The 20,397-nt window shown below is 49.5% G+C and overlaps 1 protein-coding gene across 1 annotated transcript in view; it reads right to left on the reverse strand.

Moving 5' to 3' along the window:
• Positions 1-20,397, reverse strand: part of LOC122377520 (serine/threonine-protein kinase N2-like) — a 31,350-nt gene that overhangs the window by 1,474 nt on the left and 9,479 nt on the right. The window contains exons 6-14 of the mRNA XM_043357611.1: positions 6,605-6,733; positions 5,791-6,001; positions 5,366-5,537; positions 4,331-5,132; positions 3,505-3,660; positions 3,118-3,297; positions 2,598-2,749; positions 2,086-2,413; positions 1,625-1,765 (exon numbers count right to left, since the gene is read on the reverse strand). Of these exons, the coding sequence (XP_043213546.1) occupies positions 1,625-1,765; positions 2,086-2,413; positions 2,598-2,749; positions 3,118-3,297; positions 3,505-3,660; positions 4,331-5,132; positions 5,366-5,537; positions 5,791-6,001; positions 6,605-6,733 (2,271 nt within the window). The remainder of the gene's footprint in view (positions 1-1,624; positions 1,766-2,085; positions 2,414-2,597; positions 2,750-3,117; positions 3,298-3,504; positions 3,661-4,330; positions 5,133-5,365; positions 5,538-5,790; positions 6,002-6,604; positions 6,734-20,397) is intronic.

A 20,397-nucleotide genomic window follows, 5' to 3' on the forward strand; every position in this document is an offset into this window, starting at 1 on the left:
ATATTTTGTTTTTGGTGACCTGACCTGGCCTGACCTGACCTTGACCTTGACCTTTGAATGACATTGTATGCAACGAATATTGTCTTGGTAGTCTAAGAACACGTTTTGGGCAATCAGTCTCAGTCCATTCTGCGGCAACTACGGTGCAAGGCCGATACTGTAGAAACTTGCATTTTGTACCCTTGACCTGACCTTGACCTGACCTCTGACCTACTTAACCCTATTCCTGGCGGGCTCCGCCGGGACAAGAAACTGGCGGGGGGGGCGATTCGGCCCCCCCCCTGAGATCTCGAGAACGAAGCAAGATAGCGACAAGCGGTAAACGGCATCGGATACGCATGGACAAGGTCTACAATTTTTACTAAGGTCATTTTCAGGTCAGGTCAAAGATGACGTCACAGGGGTCGAAAAAGTCAAAATGGCGGCGCTAGATATGGAGAGAGTTTTTCTCGAATAACTTTCGAATTAGTCAAGATAGGAACAAACTAAGGGCATCATCGTGATCCTCTCGTCAATCCGCATCGAATGATATATATGTTGACCTCGAAAGGTCAAGGTCAAAGGTTGACCTCAGGTCACGTGACCTCGAGGTCATCATGTATATCATTCGATGCGTCTTGACGAGCTGAACACAATGAGACCATCCACGCGTCTGTATCTTGTTCCTGTACGGAGTTATTGGCCAAAAACCTTTGGTGACCTTTGATGACGTCACATGACCTCACAGCTGCCCAACAGCAAAACAGACCTCAAGGTAGTGAAGGTTGATCGTATATGAAGTCATGTATGGTATATGGGGCCATTCCGACCCGTTTTAGTGGTAAAAACAGGGAGTTGATTTTTCCCCCATTGACTTATAATGGGGAGGTCGCGAAACTGACCTGACCTTAGGTCACCGATATCAAAATTCCGAGATATACAAATTGCACATAATGGTACCCTAACTAAAGCCTGAAGAGAAGAAATTGATCGGTCAAAAACTCTAGCTCTGGCGTGATTGCAAACTTTTCTGAGGTAGGGTCACCAAACCGCCTCTGGTGACCTGACCTGAGGTCAGATCAACTCAAAATTTTCAGACATGTTGCGTAGAAGCCTTTTAGGAAAAGTCAGAAAATTTGAGCTTCCTAGCTCAACGCGTTTGGGAGAAATAACCAAAAAACCTCAGGGGGGGGCTCCTGAGGCCCCCCCCCCGCCAGGAATAGGGTTAAGCAAAAAATTTGGGCTCTTAAGATCCGCCTTGTGGAGAGCTTTCGATTGCCGTTTTCCCCGTCTTTCTACGACCATCGGTTCGGAAGTTAGACAGGGGGGCAGAATCTGCCCCCCCCCCCCCCAGCAGGGCGCGTATGGCTGAATAGCCCAGCGGGGCGCGGGTTAACAATCGAGTAGCATTGGCAAAAGACACGATCCAGGTCCACGTGAGGGGCAGTGCACTGCCAATTCACAATGGCAAGCGCGTCGACAATCTGTCGACTTAATTTCAAAATTATGAAAGTTTTCTTTTTGACTAAGCTTCGACTATACTGCATACGTTTGTAAGCATATAGCCACGGATGAGCTAGTATTATCACATCCATGATATAGCCGTAACTCAGATCTATTTTAGATCTATGACAGCGCCACTGACCAGGACGGGCACGAACGGAGGTGGGACCCGGCGCGCCGCCAGCTCCTCCCACTGCACGCTAGCGAAGAACGCCTGTCGCTGGACGTCGCGGGCTCCTCCGCTGCCGGATCCCAGCCGGCGCACCGGGTCCTTCCGCAGCAGCTGGCGGCGCGGGGGCGAGGGGGGCCGTCAGCTGGGCAGACAGAGGTGGATACTGGATGACAGTGGAATGGACTGCGAGCTAAATACTGGCGACTTGATAAGAGCGTCAAACCTTTGGATGGTTCTGGACTGAGTTAATTTGACAATCAAAAAATTTGTATCGTTAGTTCACGATTGTGTCACGATTGACGATCTGCATATGTCGATCGCATTTACCTCAAAACTTATTCGTTAATTGATAACTAGGTAATGTGTATTGTGTATGTCCAGGCACCCCCCCCCCCCTCACCCATCCCTGCCGACCCTCTCCGTCCGCTCACCCTGCGCATTACGGCTACGGCCGGCAGCGAGAGCTGGGCCGGGAAGCGAGGCGCCGCCTGGATGATGTTCTCGAACACCTCCTGCTCGTCAGCGCCCGGGAACGGCGACTCGCCGACCAGCATCTGGAAGATGAGCACCCCCAGTCCCCACCAGTCGACGGCGCGCGTGTAGGTCGACTCTGTGAGCACCTCGGGCGCCAGGAACTCCGGGGTGCCGCAGAAGGTGCCCGTGCGGCCAAACCGGCCGACGCCCTCCTTGCAGAGGCCGAAGTCGGCCAGCTTGACGAACCCCTCCGCGTCCATCAGAAGGTTGTCCAGCTTCAGGTCTCTGCGTAGGAGCGCAATTAGAGATGTCAGGATTACCAGTGATTGCTGTATGTAGGCGTGGGAGAATCTCACAGCTGTTTTGTGATGACAACACGAAAATTCATACGCATATTAGGGAGGCTTAGCGAACGTTTTTGGGTTCCATTGTATCCTGCATGGTGAACAATGTCACACCCATCACTGACCGATAGATGATGTCGTGCTGGTGGAGGAACTGCAGCCCCAGGAGCACGCAGGCCGCGTAGAACACAGCACGCGACTCGGAGAACACGCCCGACTGGATGTGCATCATGAGGTCGCCGCCGGGCGCGTACTCCATCACAAAACACACGTGCGTCTGCGGAGAAAGAAGGCGTCACAATCTCCGGCGCTGTTTGAAAATGACGTGATATTTGAATGAAACTGAAAGGACTTGATGCTTCTACGACAGAGATGTGTTGTTCAATATCCGTCTAAAAATAGAGAAACCTCGGAGGTCTGAAGGTTTAAACGTTTATCACTACGTTCACTGCATTCATTTTATTGCCGACGATATCGGTAGCTTTTCAACGTCACCCCGTCTTCATCCCCTCAACAAACTACAATGAGGCGCTTTACTGCCTACGGCCAGTGCAGTGTTGGATCCTGCGACCGGCACCTTTCCGTCTCCCCCCATCACCGCCGGGTCCACCCCTGACCCTGCGACCCTCCCTGTCTGTCACTGACCGGGGTCTGCAGACACCCGAACAGGTTGACCAGGAACGGGTGACGCACGGCCGTCACCAGCTCCAGGATACGCTTCTCGGCGAGCAGCGACTCCAACTCGTCCCGGTCCATCACGTCGGCCTTCTTGAGCGACTTGATGGCGTAGTACTCGGCCGTGCTGCGCCGCTGAGACAGGATCACCTGCGGGTGGGACGGTAACGCGGTGTCTCGGGCCAGCTCCCGCTAGTATTGGGCTGTGGGCTGTGGGCTGTGGGAACTTCGGCTGTCAGATATTCAATACATTGGTCGCGAATGACAAGACTATTCTATAGGTATCCAACATCCTTTGTGAAATGCAGCGACTACACGAACACTCTGACATCGTAACAGCAGCTAATTGTTACTCACCTTGCCGAAGTGGCCGCGCCCGAGGACCGCCACCGTCCGAAAGTCCTCCAGAGTGAAGTCCGGAGCCAGGAGCGGGCCGTGAGACAGACCGCCGTCAGGTTCACTGCGGTCGAACGGTGGCTGCGGCCAGTACGTGGTCCGGGCAGAGTCCGGGGTCTGCCGGGGGACGGGGTGCAGGTCAGAGGTGAGGGGCACGTACTGCTACGAGACGACACATTGAAATAGCAATGCATAGGAAAATGCATCGCATAACGTAATAGGACATGCTTTTAAGGTATATCATCGCAATTCTTGAAAAAATTTAAGGAAGAAAAAAAAACTACGAATGAGGCAAAGAAACGTTTTACTGAGCACGTGAACGCAAAATTTCTCCCGTATAAATCATGCTCTTTGAACTTGAACAGCGAGTGGGTGGGTTGTTTTATTTGGCGCATGTGTGAGAGGAACAATCCGCGTCTGGCCCTGTTACTGACGTCATCCACATAGCGTGGGCGGTCGGCATGTATCTACGTCATGGAGTCTGGCACTGCAGCTGCATTGTTACAGCGAGGTAATGTGTTCTGAGAGCGACCAGGCATCGTTGGTACAGTACGAGGAAATTGGTTGAGACGATGTAACCTTTAGCCCTATGCTGATACCGAATTAGCAAACTAATGAGAAATATGAACGACACTTTTTGTCGTTCTCTTACATATTGAACAGCCATTGCAATTGTACCAGTAACAACATATATTCTTACAGCATACCAAAGTAGAAAATAGCTAGGCTAACGTGAATGTCTATTTATTTAGTACCATAATATTATGTATGTACTCAAACCACCCACCGTATCATCGTCTGGTTCGTCGACCAGCGGCGACACCAGGCTGAAGGTGGTCTCTGACCCGGCGGTTAGCAGACGGACGCGCCCCGTCAGCGCCTCGCTGCCCTCCGAGCTGTCCGTCAGCAGGCTGAGCTTCCGCAGCTCACTGTCGGTGGCCTCACTGAGCTTCCGGAGCTCGGAGCTGCCGGTCGGGAAACTGATCTTCCGCAGTTCGGAGTCGTCAGTCGCGGCACTGGTTAGTCGAATGTCTGAACTGAGCGTTTCCACGCTGAGTTTTCGCAGTTCTGAGCTGTCCGTTTCGACACTCAATCTCCTCAGATCGGAGATTTCGGAGGAAGTGCTCAGCTTTGGGGTTGGCTGGGATGAGTGGGTGATTAATGGGATGGAGAGTTTTGCTCGTGCTGCTCTTTGGTCGAAATTACCCGTCATCTGGTTACTATGCTCGCAATCGGTGGGATTCGTAACCTTCTCAGAATTATCTATCATCTCGCTATTGTCTGACCGAGTCTTTGTTACGTCTACACTGTCTGTCACTTGCAATCTCAGTTCATTGTCTTCGACATCCGTGGTCTCTAATGAGATAGCGTTCGTTTTTCTCAGCCGTGGTTGTGCTGTCTCCGTCCTCTCGGCGTCTTCCAGCTCAAGGTCCAGCTGCTGGGACGGCACGAAGCACTCGGTGGTCTGTCTCACCAGTCCGGTGGAATGGTCGCTGCCGACCGGACTCTCCGACCTCTGACGAACGAACACGGTGGCGGAGACCTCTCCTTCGTGTGGGGCGGCGCCCTCAGATGGAGTAGATGTCGATCTGGGGGCAGAGAATGAGGCATCAGTGGCGAGTGACTTTATTGGGCGGAGAAAGCATTTAAATGCTTTCGAGTTCACCAGTACATGAGTTTTTAGATTTCACGAGGATATAAATGTTAGCTAAATGCTGGCTATATGTTAGCTGAGCTAAAAGTTAATCCTTTGGACAAAAATAACATCTCCAGTTTTAATAAACAAAACCGTTTCTGTGATAGCCCATTCGTGCAGAATTACCCCGGTTCAGTAAGAGTTGAGTCGATTCCGTTGCAGGCGTCCACTGCAGTGGCCGAATTTCCATCGGAGGACCTTGGCGACACGCTGGGTAAATGTTCAGTGGGCTCCTCCATATCTTCTCCGGTGCATTCTGTGGAATGGCGGCCCGTTCTCGATGGACATCGGGCTCGGTCTGGAAAGATTAATGACGATAAGCAATAAATGCGGTACTTTCGGGCTTAGTCGTTTATTTACATAACGTTACGATTTCGCTTGGCAGGTAGGGATGATAAGAAATTAGGGTCAAATTGAGTCATTGCGAATGTTTTTATTAATCGAATACTGTTCTCTGTAGAGTATCTATTTGTGACAATCCTAATTTTCATGTGTCAGTAAAAGAGCTTTCATTTTTTTCACAATCAAACAGGACTTCTGCCTCTTCTCACCAAGTCTGCGCACTGGCAGCGGGTGGAGCACCCTGGGCGGCGGGCTGTCCGCCGCCGCCGCCGCCCCCGCCCGCAGCGGGCGGCTCCAGGTGGACAGGGCGATGCTGAGCTGTTCGGGCGTCAGCGGGCGCCGCGGGCCCCTCCGCTGCACCCGCCGCTGAGGGCGCAGACGGGACCGCCGGCCGGAGTCGGCGCTCTGCACGGGCCTCACCTGGGGCCGGAGAACGGGGGCGTGGGGAAGCTGAAGGCGCTGAGAGACCAGAATTTAGTCAGCCGATCGCTTAAAAAGGGTCAAGATTTGACCACTGAAACGACAATTTGGCCAGCTGGTTCCATAGGTTGTCACATGGGTCTTTGCACGCCCAGGTCTATTGTTGTCATTAGATGATAGCATACAAAAACTCAATGAATGAATCGTAACTAAATTTCAGGCTATTTCAGTACAACCGACACGAAATTATAAACCAGCAACGTCGGCGTGCTTCCAAATTGGTAGCCCACACACCTGGTTGTCATGAGAAATGGCTCATCTGAAGCCCATAATTTATCAACACCGAGCCGAACAAAATGCTCATCCAAAGTTTTATAGAGTCTGATCGTGAGCCTACAGTGTTCGGTTCACAGACAGGATTTGATGTTTTAACACCGTGAACGCGAAACTTGTCGGGGTGGATCTAAGCAATCGCATGAAGCTCCGTAAACATCGACATTTTCAAAGATGGCCCGACGATAGTTACGACATCAAAGACCTTTAAATATTGATGTGATAAAAACGCTAGGTATCTGCGAGGCTGGGGAATATCACGACCGGCACCTGTACGAACAGAAGCCCCCGGGGCTGGAGCTGCAGGGCCAGCGACTGCCGCTCCTCCCCGGCGATATCTCCCAGTGTGAGCCAGCCGACAGCGCACAGCGACCGACTGTCCCGCCAGTAAACATCAATCTGTGGACGTGGACATATCGCGAGTAATGGCAACACTGATGAACCTTCGAAACGCAGCTGTTTCGAAAGGGAACTACTGCTTTTAAACACTTGCGCACTCATTCGTATATTTTAGGAGCGCTCGTGTATTGCGGCGCAGTCTACCAACACTTTCCTTGGAGGTAGACTGTACCGCACGACATGGCTGTGCGGCGGTACAGCATTTTAGACGAGTGTTTTTTGCCGTCAAAGCGTTAGCTGTAAACTCGCATCATCTCCAGAATTTTGCCATATGTTAATTAGCAGATAAGTTCACATAAAATAGTTCTTACTTCTAAGTGTAATATCTAGATCAATTCCGATTGCAGTGCGATTTTATTTTACTTATGCACTTTGGCAAATGAATTAGAATGGCCGTTTTCACGACGGAACTTTCGCAGAGGAACTTATTTGATACCTAAAAAGTACCTACCCTTAGAGGCCTTAACATCCCTCAAACTGAAATATTTTATGTTCAAAATAATTTTAGAAGTTTAAATCTGGGCATTTGTTGCCCTCAAATCACTTATTTATTTACAAACACAGCAATTTTTGGTTCTAGTAGCCCACCTTTCGACTATGAGGTATTAAATCAGCGTGGCAACTTGCTCCCTCTTTGCTCCCTCGGGTATCTAATTCCGGAATTCTTAAAAACAAGGAAAGTATATATCGAGTTCTCTTTTATACCTATTCAGTTATGTTTTAATGGTGATTAAAATATGACAAATTTTTTAATTACATTTCATATAAGAAAACACGCAAAACAATGAAACAAAAATAACTACGGCAGATAATTACCTTCAGGTATCTAATTCCGACCAATCAGCACCTCAGTAGGATATGACGTCATACAAGAATGGTGGTGAAGGCCGTTTGCAGTCCCGGCCGGTAGGTCACGTGACCGCCGGGCGCCTCGGGTCACGCGGCGGTCGGGAGTCGGACGCGGGGCGTGGTCGCGGGCGGACGCGCGGGGCATCATGCTTTGCTTTGCTTGCTTTGTCGACTTCATATAACTTACTATCGCATTCGTGTGAAAGCCAAACACTGCTCAGTGCCCTTAGAAATTGAGTTTTGGAAAGCTCAAGTCCCTATAGCTCCTCAGGTCGGCAACAGTTGAAGCCTCATCTGAACCCATGTGAAAAAACGAGGGTAAGGAACCTTGTGTTGCTTTTTCTTTTACCGTCATAATTATCTCAAACCATCACAATTTTGAGTTGCCACATTGTCTGCTTCACTACATTCGTGTAAAACTTGGGTGAAGGCTGGTGGCTCAAAGAAAGGTGAAGATATTTCTTTAAGTGCCTAATCCGTGAAATTGAAATATCCCGGCTTTACAAATCTACACTTTTCTTTTTCTCCACGATACATTTTTTAAAATTGTTTAAATTTTATCTAAATTTGTTAAAATCGGGGCATTGGTTTTTTGTAAACTAGATCATAAAGTTTACTATAGTTTTGTGTAACCTGATGGCTGAAGAAAATAGTAATTTTGCTAAAATGATGTGCGGAAATTTGTTGCTTTCCAAATCAAATTACTCATACCTATATTTCATTCAAAATTAGGAGGCATTATTACTGTTTTTTCTTGTAACATGAACTGAGTTTGGGTACGGTGCTCCGGAAACGTTGTGGAACTTTAAGCTAGCTAGAGCAGTTTCCATAAAAAATTGTTTAGATAGTTGACATGGCTTATTGACAACTCTTTTGCTGTTTCTAAAAAAGTGAAAAAAAAAATATTTTCCTGCATTAACCCGCGCCCCGTAGGGGGGGGGCCGAAACGGCCCCTCCCTGTCCTTTTCGGTCGATATCTCCTAAACGGCTGGAGATATCGCCACCAAACTTTCAGGACCCCTCCGGGCATCAATTTTACACATTGTGACCAAAAATTTTTCCTGAGGCTGTGATAGGTTGGCCACAAATGACGTCAGAGTGACGTCATGTTCTGTCATTTTCGACCGAAAAAAGACCTTCGCGAGAAGACCTGTCAGGCCTACAGCTTTGAAGATACAGAAAAATGATCAAGACATAAAAGGTGTAGAATTGACAGGGCTACAAAACTGCTATCTCGGATTTTTGAAATTTTTGAGTTTTGATCCCCAAAAATCAAAAAAGCATTTTTTTGGATATATTAGCCAAAAAATCCAAAAAGTTTTTTGAGTTTCGAAAAAACCGGAATATATGTGATAGTACCTACCGTCTTCTATCTACATACCAAATTTCAGATCGATACCTCGTTTTTTGGCCAAGTTATAGCGAAAAAACTGTTCAAAAATGATGACGTCAAATTTTCAAACTCAATTTTTGGCAATTCTAGAACTCGTAGAGCAAAACAAAGACCACCATTAGACTCCCCGTGATGAGCTGCATCGAATGGATACCCATTTTATGCAAAAATATCAACTTTGAAATTTGACCTAATTTGACCTGACCTTGACCTGACCTTCACCAAAACGTGACCTAGGCTGGCCCCAAAGGCTGCCTAACCCACATAATCGCATTTGTCATGTAAATTGGACCATAAAACATGTATCACACGACACATTCAAATTGTGACCCCCGGTGACCTGACCTCGCTGTGACCTGACCTGGTATCAGTGACCTCAGATAGCAAAGTATGTGTTTGACGAACAATATACCATCGATGGTTTTCAATAAATTACCAATTTACTCGATTTCACAGCACATTTCTTGAATTGCCTGTGAACGGTGAAAATCTGACCTTTGACCTGACCTGTGACGTCATCGGTTTGACGTAGGTCAATGAAATTTGGTCACAAGGTAGTTCCCGGGTAGGGCTATCAAACGCCGTTTGAATTTTGAAAATCGGCCGGTAACTTTCCGAGATCTTAGGGGGGGGCCGAAACGGCCCCCCCCCCCTACGGGTGGTAGGGTCCGCCGGTAGCCCTACGGGGCGCGGGTTAAGCACACAAGGCATGTTATTCTCATAAGCTATCGAATGTGTGTGTGTTTGTGTTTTTTAAGCTGTTTTTTTAAGCTTTTAAGCTGTAACTTCAGTTACTTCACTTTAGAACATATTGCCCAGAATGCGTCACTGATCATGAGCTGGTATATCATATCATATGTAGCAAATACATAAATGAGAATAGTGTGTCATGAATTTTTGTGCATGCTTCTGGATCATCTGTAATTACATCAAAGGCTCGGCTCAAGAGTGTCCTGCCGACCAGCTTATGCCCAACCCTTTCTGTCCGCAGAACGTCGCCTGCGACTCCCGCACGCCGTTTGCCCCGGCCGTCCGTACTGGTCTTTGCGCTGCGAGCCGCGCTGGAGTTCGCGGCGGCGTCGTGGAGCTCCCATCGGGACGGCGTGTGATGCCCGCGTCGAGCTTATAAGCCGTGAGCTTCGATTGGCGGCTCACGCGGTCACCAGCTGTATGTACAGCCTCGGCCCCGACGACCCCGCTAATGGCCGAGACCGGCATACCCCCGGCATGGGTCCGCTGTCCGGCGCAGCGCTGGCCGCCCGCATGCTATGCTACTTTTGGCTGTATCGCTGCCCAGCGGGAGCGCGCTCCACGCTGCGGAAGAGGTACACGTTGCGACCCGACTGAGGACTGCAACCGGATGGTGACACGTCGGCCTCTGCGCCCTGGCCGGGGCAGGCGTGACCGACGTCACAGTGGAGGAACGCCCAAACAAGACCAGCCCACCGTCGGAGCAGCATGGAAATATCATGTTCTGCCTGGACGTCGGACCCGGCGGCCGCAGTGCACCTGCACACGTGCGGAGAGGGGCGCTGGAGGCTACTCTGGAGCTTCTGCCATTCCGCGGCGCGACTGCTGGCAAAACGGCGGCGATTGAGGCGGTTGGGAACAGCTGCAGCAATGGTGATGGCGGTGATGGCGACATGGCGGTTTGGGACTTCATCTCAGCGCGGCCGCCGCCCAGGCGCCGCTGCGCCCGGCTGCTCAGCCACCTACCGGATGGCGGGGTGGCCCTTACGGCCCTCACGCCCGTTCGGTCTGCGGCCACGTTGTGGGGTGGCGGTCGCGGGGTTAGCGGCGTTGGACTTCGTCCTCAGGGACGTATCCAAGGGGGGGGGGGGCGACGGGGGCGGTCGCCCCCCCTGGGCCCTGCCGGGCCCCAAAAGCGGACCCGGCAGGGCCCGCTAGGCGGCAAGAAAGCGGGCCCGAAGGGCCCGCTTTGGGGCCTAGTCAGGAACAATTTGGGGTCGGCTGGGCCAAAAAGCGGAAGGGCATGTTCAGAAGGATTTGTTCGAATTTTTTGGTTCGCGGATGGGCCCCTGGGGCCCTGCCGGGCCACAAACAGGTCCGTAACTGGGCCCTTCGGCCCACTTTTGGGCAGAGCGAGGGCAATTTGGAGCCCGACAGGGCCCCAAAAGCGGAAAGACCCGTTCAGAAGGATATGCTCGAGCCTTCGAGCTTGAGGAAGGGCCCCTATGGCCCTGCCGGACTCCAAACGGGTCCCTTATCGGGCCCAAAGGTATCGCTTTTGAGCTAATTGGCCCCGGAGAAGTTATGGTTAGCGGATCCGAAAAAAAAATCCTCTTCCGTGCCCAGTCGCAGGGCCTGTCTGTGCCCTAGATGTGGAAGGGCCCGCTGAGAAGATCTTGCCCAGGCTTTCGGGTCCAAAAAGGGCCCATAGGGTCTTGCCGGTGCTCATATGGGTCCCTAGCCGGGCCCCACAAGCGGACCGGGCCAAGCCAATGACAACCGGGGGCCCGGGAGGTCTACAAAAGCGGAAGGGCCCGCTCAGAAAGCCTTGAAGCAGGCTTTTGAGCTTAAGTATTGGTCCCTCGGCCTCGACAACGTATCAAGAAAGCGAGCCCAGATATACACTTCCGTGCCCAGTCTCAGAAACAGCTTGTCCTGGCCGGGCCCCAGAAACGGAAGGGCCCGCTGAGAAGGCCCTGCCCAGGCCATGGGGCCCGAGGAACAGGCAACAGCCGATGATGGGACCCTTTCGACTGACCTCATGGGGCTGCTCCTGTTTACAGTTCTCCGAACAAAATGAGCTCCATAGTTGCGCCACGGATGGCGTTTGGGACAGGCGTTGGGGGAGGCGTTTGAACACCCTCTCTCTCTAACTCGGCTCCTGGGCCACGTAGCGACACGTAAGCGTACGTGGCATTCGGAAGAGCGTAAAAAATCATGCCGAAAGTAACTCGGTCATTTTCTAGGTCAGGTCAAAGGTCAGGTCACCATAAGTCAGCAAAGGTCACATTTTGCCTATTTCAACATTGTTTGACAACTCCGGCGCATAACCCGGGTACAAACAGAGCTGCAGCGCCACACAAAAAAAACGCATTCAATAGTTCTTTTAACGTTCTTTCCGTAAACTGTTCTCAGAATTGACCTGCGATTAACCCGCGCACCGACGGGGGTCCGCGCCAACTTAGAACCGACGGGGGGGGCGGATGACCGCCCGCCCCCTGAGATCTCAAGAACGAAGCAAGATAGCGACAAGCGGTAAACGGCATGGGGTACGCACGGACAAGATCTACAATTTTTAATTAGGTCATTTCCAGATCAGGTCAAAGATGACGTCACAGGGGTAAAAAAAGTCAAAATGGCGGCGCTAGATATGAAGAGTTTTTCTCGAATAACTTTCGAATTAGCCAAGCTAGGAACAAACTAAGGGCACCATCGTGATCCTCTCGTCAATCCGCATCGAATCATACTCCGTTATCTACTGTAGCTCTGACACGACGTGACAAAGTTGCAAAAAAGTGATTTGAGGTTGGGTCATTCGAAGTAACCTGGTGATCTGACGTTAAAAGTTAGGAGGTTCAAACTTGCACACCATGTGTAAAATTAATGAGAAAATAGTCATGCCAAATTTCGCGGCGCTACGCGCCGCGGTTTTCCCGCATAACCTCAAGGGGGGCGGGGGCGGATAACAGCCCCCCCGTCGGTGCTCGGGTTAACGGTTTAGCCTCTTGAGAGAAAAAACTTTTAAAATAGTCGTTTTTATGAAACACTTTTTTTCTTTAACAATTGTCGACTCAGGAAAAGGCACGACATTTCTTTTGTCAGCATCGTGTTACTCTCGTCGAGACGCGTCGAATGAACTACATATAATTTGACCTTATCAGGTCATTTAGAAAATTTGAACTAAATTCAAGGTGACCTGACCTGAAAGGTCATGTTGCACATCCGTCAAACCGTATCGTCGATAAGGCCTGAACACATCTAAGGTGTTTTCAACGCTCTAGCGTGTCTCTAACAAATGCTATTGTCAAAAGCTGTGGAGACGTTTCGTGACCTGAGATGACCCCATAGACATAAGGAGGGGTCACGGGTACAAATTTCCGATTTAGGTTGTCATTTTTTATGTAACCAGGGAGGGTGCCTAGGATGACGTTTGCCTAAAAGAGGCACCTTTCGATTTTCTCCCATTTATAAAACCTAATGGAGAGGGCGCAAAAATTGACTTGACTTTATGTCACCACCGGTATGCAAATTTCGAGATAATCATTTTATACATACTGTTACTCTTATCAATCGCTAAAAGTTTCAAGCCGATCGTTCAGTCGGTGTTGCTATGGAGAGCATTCTAACCTTTTCTGAGGTGAGGTCACTTGACGTGGTCTGGTGACCTGACCTTGAGCGACCTGGGTGTAAAATTTTCATATCTGTAGATAAGATTCATCCCTCTTTTTTATATCCACGCAAAACCGCAAGGAGGAGGTGTTCAAACAGCCCCCCCCCCCCGGCCGGGCGCGGGTTAACGAACTTCAACGGAAGTGAACTGCAAAAACGAACTTCAACGGAAGCTAACTGCAAACATGTTATCAAGGTCGAGAAACGCAAGACAATGCATTTTCATTTACAATGCCAAATTCTATCGTAAATTTGCTGTTTTTTCGACATTCTCGAATTTTTACACGCCAGGATAGGCAGTCGCTGTGGGGCCCCTTTTGGCTGACCTCCGGGCCCTTCTCGGCTGTCGCCCCCCCCCCCCCCTGAGCGAAATCCTGGATACGTGCCTGATTGTGACGCATCCTTGTGTGGCGGCACATGTTTTGTGTAAGTTTGAGCCCGATGGGACGGTAAATTAAGTTTTTATTTGGTACCCCGTAGAAAAATAACGGTTTTTTCGCAAATATGACCTTGACCTTTGACCTCGATCGGCGATTTTGTTGATTGTGACGCACCCTTGTGTGGCCGCACATGTTTTGTGTAAGTTTCAGCATGATCGGACGGTAAATAAAGTTTTTATTTGGTACCCCGTCGAAAAATAACGGTTTTTCGCAAATATGACCTTGACCTTTGACCTCGATCGGCGATTTTGTTGATTGTGACGCATCCTTGTGTGGCGGCACATGTTTTGTGTTAGTTTGAGCCCGATCGGACGGTAAATAAAGTTTTTATTTGGTACCCCGTCGAAAAATAACGGTTTTTCGCAAATATGACCTTGACCTTTGACCTCGATCGGCGATTTTCATGATTGTGACGCATCCTTGTGTGGCGGCACATGTTTTGTGTAAGTTTCAGCCCGATCGGACGGTAAATAAAGAAGTACCTTATTGTTGTTTATAGCCAGAGTGGTTTTTTGCCCCTAGAGGTCAAAATATTTGACCTAGGAAAAAATGAGTGATATTTTTGGAATCAGCGTGTCAAGATCTATCGTTTGGCATAGTTTGGCGATGTTTTGAACTCGACGCTGAAAACGAATACGAATACGACGCTAACTTGATGGACATACCAACAGGCTGTACCGGCCGGAACTGATCGGCGATTCTGATTATGTTAGGCTGATTAAGTGATTCTGTTAGTGCGGGAGAGGCAGATGGAGCCTGGCCGGTGGGTTCTGCCTCAACGCGGGGCTGATGGGGTAAGGTGCAGCCCATATACATAAAAGTAAAAGCGTTGGAAATATCGCTTCACAAAGTCAGAGCATATAGCATGGAAACGCTATGGCCCTAGGAACTGAATGTCGTGGCGAATTTCGATGCAACCAAATTTCGGCGGGGACTTGCATCCACCTGCCGCTGGTCAGCCGTGCCACGGACGCTCTGGACTTGTCGCTGCCGGTGCTGGCCGAGCTGGCCGCGCTCTGGGCCGACTGCGCCGAGCCACTGCGGCCATGGTGCCCGACCTGAACCTGCAGTAGGTAGCTGACGCCGGGGCGGCGCTCGGCGAGGCCGGTGCTAGTCGGAGATGGGGCCGCTGCCGGCTGCGGTGTCGCGCGGTGCAGCTGCTCGACACGCTGGCCACGCCGCCGCCACCGGCTTGATGGCAGACAGCTTGCAGGCGCAGCTGGCCGCCTGGAGTCAGCGGCCTGTGCTTGAGCTGGCCATGCCATTCGGCATTCGCTGACATGAAGACCAGCCAGTGACCGTATACATTCCTGCCGCGTGTCGTCCAGCTGGCGCTCAGCTCCGGCAACGCGGAGCTAAGACCTCCGGGCTCCGCGTGCCAGCTTGCTGAAAGCCGTGACCGCGTTCACACTAGGTGAACCGCTTGCTACACGGCGCTATCACGAATAAGGCATTTACGCGATAATAACCAGTTCAGAAGTCTTGTACTTACGCAAAAAGCTGAACGAAGGGGTCCAAATGGGTGAATTCCAGATAAAAAGGTCAAATTAGGTCACGCTGGGTCATTTCAGGTCACAAAGGTCACTTTAGGTCACCTCAGGTCACCCTGGGTCAGGTCAGGTCACAGAGGTCACCCAGGGTCACGATGGGTCAGGCCAAGTCACAGAGGTCACCTTAAGTCGCAATGGGTTGGATCACATTGGTCAGGGCCATCATGGGCCGATGACGTCATTCCTGCTCATCAGCTGGCTACAACATCGGCCTATGGCACAGCATTACGGTGTCACCCCCCTGCCCTTAATCTTCCCCTATTTCTCCCCTATTTTCAGATCGAATTTTAGGCATCATAGCGATCGCGTGTAACGTTGCTATGGGCGCTATTGTTGTTAGAAGCATACAAAGCATCGTTTATGCTGTAAACAATATAAATTGGGCTTATTTAATACTCGAAATTCAACAATTCATATTTTGAAGTATTTTTATCCTGCCCTTCAATTCCCTCTTTAAGCGACAAATAGGGGAGGATTTGGTAGCGTAGCGCCTTTCCAAAAGCTGCTACGCTACCATATCCAGTGGTTCTCAAACTACCAAATCACAAAAGCGGCGTGCTGATTGGCCGGCAGTTCCGAATCGTCCGACTGGTGGTCCCCGACTCGACAAGCGCACGTGCGCCGACTGAGGATTTTTAAGTGGCATTAACGCATAAACGGCAGAAAGTGAAGGCAGAAATTCCCAAGATACCTATAAGAAACAGGTAGGTCGGATGTTGGTCGGATGTTTTGAGTAAAGCCCTGGTGACGTCACTGACATTTCTTATATGGAGCATTTCGCCCATAAGGAAAATATTTTACATACGAAAATTTGTATTTCATTAGGAAAAAATACATTCTTTCAATTTCATCATGAAACTTATATAATTTAATTAAAAAACTTGAAATCCTTTGAGTGCTTGTCCCAACCCCTGCTATACCTTTGGTCACGTGACTGCCATGATAAACTTTGCGTTTTGCAATGTTATGACTTAAACAGAAGCAATAAATGTTACAAGCGTATTATTTATGATGTTTTAGGCAGCAATCGTGTAATAACATCCTTGAATTATATACATTCTGCTTAAAAGAGGTCACGTGATGTTACCAGATTGTGCTCGGACAGCATCTTCTTGAACTTCGATTTTGAGTACTTTTTACCTTCATTGAGGCCTAATAATGGACGTTTTTAGTTATAAAATGAAGCAATGAATCTATTGAGGGCAAAATTTAATCATTTTTGCACTTTCAAGCCGGGCTATCCTGGCATGAACTTCGGCCAGTTTGTGTGTGAAGCCTATGGTGAAGGGAAAACTTCACGCCCGGCTGACGTCACAGACCTCGGCTACCAAATCGTGTCCGGTGGGGGTCGGAAATTCCAAGGCCGTATATTGCCGTGGATGTGATTACACCTACTTGAATAATAGCTCAGCCGTTTAAAGTATGTTAAATGCCAGATAGGTTTCTGATTTTTCTTGCTTTGAGCTTTCATGTGCTATCACTTTTACCTCAGTGTCTAGTCTGGAAGCTATTTGGGAGAGCCCTAAAGGTAAGTAAAAATTGCAAACTGCTTCTAGAATGACTTAGTTGCGCCATATTTGTAGTGAAGCGAGGTAAAGGAGACAGAGGATTCCTTTATAAGGGACATTTAAGAGACAAATAGGGGAAGATTAAGGGAACCCTATGTAAACACGGTTATTCTGTCAGATTCACTAATGCAGTAGGTCTGTGCGGTGTTTAGTTATCCGGGGGCTGTTCACGGGCCCTGTGTGCGGTCGGACCGCACACAGCCTCGAAGCTCCGCCCACTTCGTCCCTACGTCAGCCTTCCGTCACCGCACACAGCGAACGCTGTGGCCGGTCGGGATTGGCCACAGCGAACCGTCCACCGCACGCAGCCGTGACGTCAGAACCGCCTACCCATCCCCTACCCCCACGCCTGCTGGACGCACCGCACACACCGCACGCAGCAGTGTGCGGTGCCCGTGAACACCCCTCGGAGCATTCTTTGAAAGTCGTGAATAGGGCCACCGAGTACCTAAAGCCGTGATATTCCCCCACAAAAACTTCTTTTAAATAACCGGGGATAGGTACATGAGCAGAGTAAATGCTATTACGAACGCCTATCACAATGCTGAGCGAATAGGAAAATCCATAGATGGAGAATTGTGCCGCGTTACGGGTGCTCGGGCGCACCCAATCCACCGTTACCCCAGCGGTGACCTTGACCCGCATCGTCTGTCTCGGCCAGTGGCGGCGGATTCGATTTTGGCGTGGGGGGGCAAGATCCCAGTCGAGATGATGTCATAGGCGGATCCTGAAAGGCGTTTTCGACGCTGTAGGGGACATACCCCCCCCAAACAAAGTCTAAAATCCAAAAACTCCTCGGATGACGATTCCTTACGGATCTTCTGCTGAACAGTATAAAGCAAAAAAATCCTGATAAAAGTGTTATTATTAGGAAACATAAGGTACGTTTTGTCTATTTCGGGCGATGCAGGGGCCAAGGGAGGGAGAGTAAATATTTGCTTTAAATGCCCGCTCCCTGGATCCGCCAGTGGACGATGTAACGCTTTTCGTATTGCTGTATTAGAAAAAAGGCTCCAATGGGAAAAGTTGTGCCATAACCCGATCGCATATTAGATGTTGAAGAACGGTTCCAAACCTTTTGAAGTAGGCGAGCGCTATTCTTCAATGAGGTAACTCGTTACCATTTCCTCTGTTCATTTGACGTTCGATTTCCTTTTAACCTTCCTTTAAAAAGTATTTCTGAGACAGATATCAACTGAAACTAGCTCACAGCGGGAGGAGACCGCTCAAACATTCAGAGACAGTCCGTTGCATCTAAACCTATTGGGACAGCGATCCGCCAGAAGCCCTCCCCAAGGCAGTAGTTCGCCAACTAAGCTCACCGAGACGGGCTGTCTCGATGGGTTTAAACAGTTAGCCTACAGCAAGGCTTAACTAAGGCCCAAATGCTCGTCAAGCTGGGAACGGAGGGCTGAGGTGAGGGAGCGTGGCGGTGGGCTGGGGTGAAGGAACGGTGGACTGGAACGAGAATCCAGAAGCTCTGGGTAGGGCGTTTCTTTATTAGGGCTTTAGGGTGCGCTGACTGCGGTAAGGTCCAAATTATCACACCAAATTTTGCCACATCTACCGATTCAGGCACTCGAGAATCAGCGGCCAGTGATATCTGCAAAGACGAAGCATTTCCAACCCAGCTTCAACCTGGTGTCAGGGTGCCTCAGCCTCACGTGGCTTTAATTACAGTTGCACATACCAAACGACCTCAGTGCAGCTAGTCTGTGACCGAAACCATTCGGAACAGACTTCAACAAAAAGTGAGACAAGGTTAGTGCTATCGTTAAGTGCCATTATAGACTTGGGCCCCATTGGCTTGACCCACTGTGGTAGTTATCGTACGCTGCGGGGCATACTCATTTTCCAAAATGCTCCAGATTTCGCTTTCGTGTTCATAGGCGGCGGAACGGGGAGGGCACCGGGGCACCGTGCCCCCCTTTGATTTTGGCATTTTAACGTTAGCCCTATGGGCGTTGCATGGAAAGAATGGGACCAAAACTCGGCAGGCCCCCACCCCTTAATTGAAGGTGCACCGCCGCTACTGTTCGTGTTTGATGCTCTTTATTCTATAGTCAGCCTTAACCTTCCAGGCGGTGGGGGGGGCAATTTTTTGCCCCCCCCCCCTTTAGTTTTTTTGATATATCTCGAGAACCGCTGCGCCGATCGTCACCAAACTTTCAGTACCCTCCCGGGAGCAGCTAGCGCACATGGTGACCAAAAATTTTTCCAAAGGCTATGATAGGTTGGCCGCTAATGACGTCAGAGTGACGTCATTTTTGCCATTTTCGACCCCAAAACAGGTTTCGCGGGAAGAGCTGTCAGGCCTACAGCTTTAGAGATACAGAAAAATGTTTCAGACATAAAAGGTGTGGAATAACAAGGGCTACAAAACTGCTATTTCGGTTTTTCGAATTTTTTGGATTTTAGCCCCCAAAAATCAAAAAATAGATTTTTTGAATATAATATCAAAAAAAAATCCAAAAAGTTTTTTGAATTTCGAAAAAAACCGGAATATATGTGATAGCCCCTACCGCCTTCTATCTACATACCAAATTTGAGATCGATACCTCTTTTTTTGGCCAAGTTATAGCGAAAAAACTGTTCAAAATTGATGACGTCAAATTTTCAAACTCAATTTTTAGCAATTCTAGACCTCGTAGCGCAAAACAAAGACCACCATTAGACTCCCCGTGACGAGCTGCATCGAATCGATACCCATTTTATGCAAAAATATCAACTTTGAAATTTGACCTTTTTTTGACCTGACCTTGACCTGACCTCCACCAGAAAGTGACCTAAACCGTACCCGATGGTCTTATAACCAACACCATTGAGTTGGAAATGAAAAACTGGCCATAAAACATGCATCGCATAACCTTAGTAAAGTTGGGCTCATGTGGTGACCCTTGGTGACCTTTGGTGACCTGACCTGTGACCTGACCTGGTATGACCAGTGACCTCTAATAGCAACATAGGTACTAGACAACTGACGCCTTATCGCTGATTTTCGACAAAATGCGTTTTACTCGGTGTTATAGCGCTTTCCCTAGAAGCCCCGTGAACGGTGAAACATTTTATCTTTGACCTGACCTGTGACGTCATCGGTGACCCCGAGGTCAATGAAATTTGGTTTCCTGCGACAAATTTGGCAGGGCTATCGAACGCCGTTTGAATTTTCCGGATCCGTCCAGTAGTTTCGGAGATACGGGGGGGGGGGGGCAAAAAAGTGCCCCCCCCCCACCGCGCGGAAGGTGGCTGGTAGGCCCACCGCCTGCCGGGTTAAGACAGAGGGGGCCCACTAATGGTCAGTGCCCTAACCCTCAAAAGTTTCCAACATTAATTTTTACTTTTTTAATAGTGAAAACTGAAATAAAGCGGATACTGAACTGTGAACATCCAGTTTTTACACTGGCCCCACACAAGCCTCCGAATGCCCAATGCAGATCTCTGATGACTGGCCTTTGGGTGTCATACCATACCGTGCATTGGTCAATGTCGTCAATGTGTACGACCT

This window comes from Amphibalanus amphitrite, unplaced genomic scaffold (assembly GCF_019059575.1).
Source record: "Amphibalanus amphitrite isolate SeventyFive unplaced genomic scaffold, NRLGWU_Aamphi_draft 000046F_arrow, whole genome shotgun sequence".
In the NCBI taxonomy this organism is placed as follows: domain Eukaryota; kingdom Metazoa; phylum Arthropoda; class Thecostraca; order Balanomorpha; family Balanidae; genus Amphibalanus; species Amphibalanus amphitrite.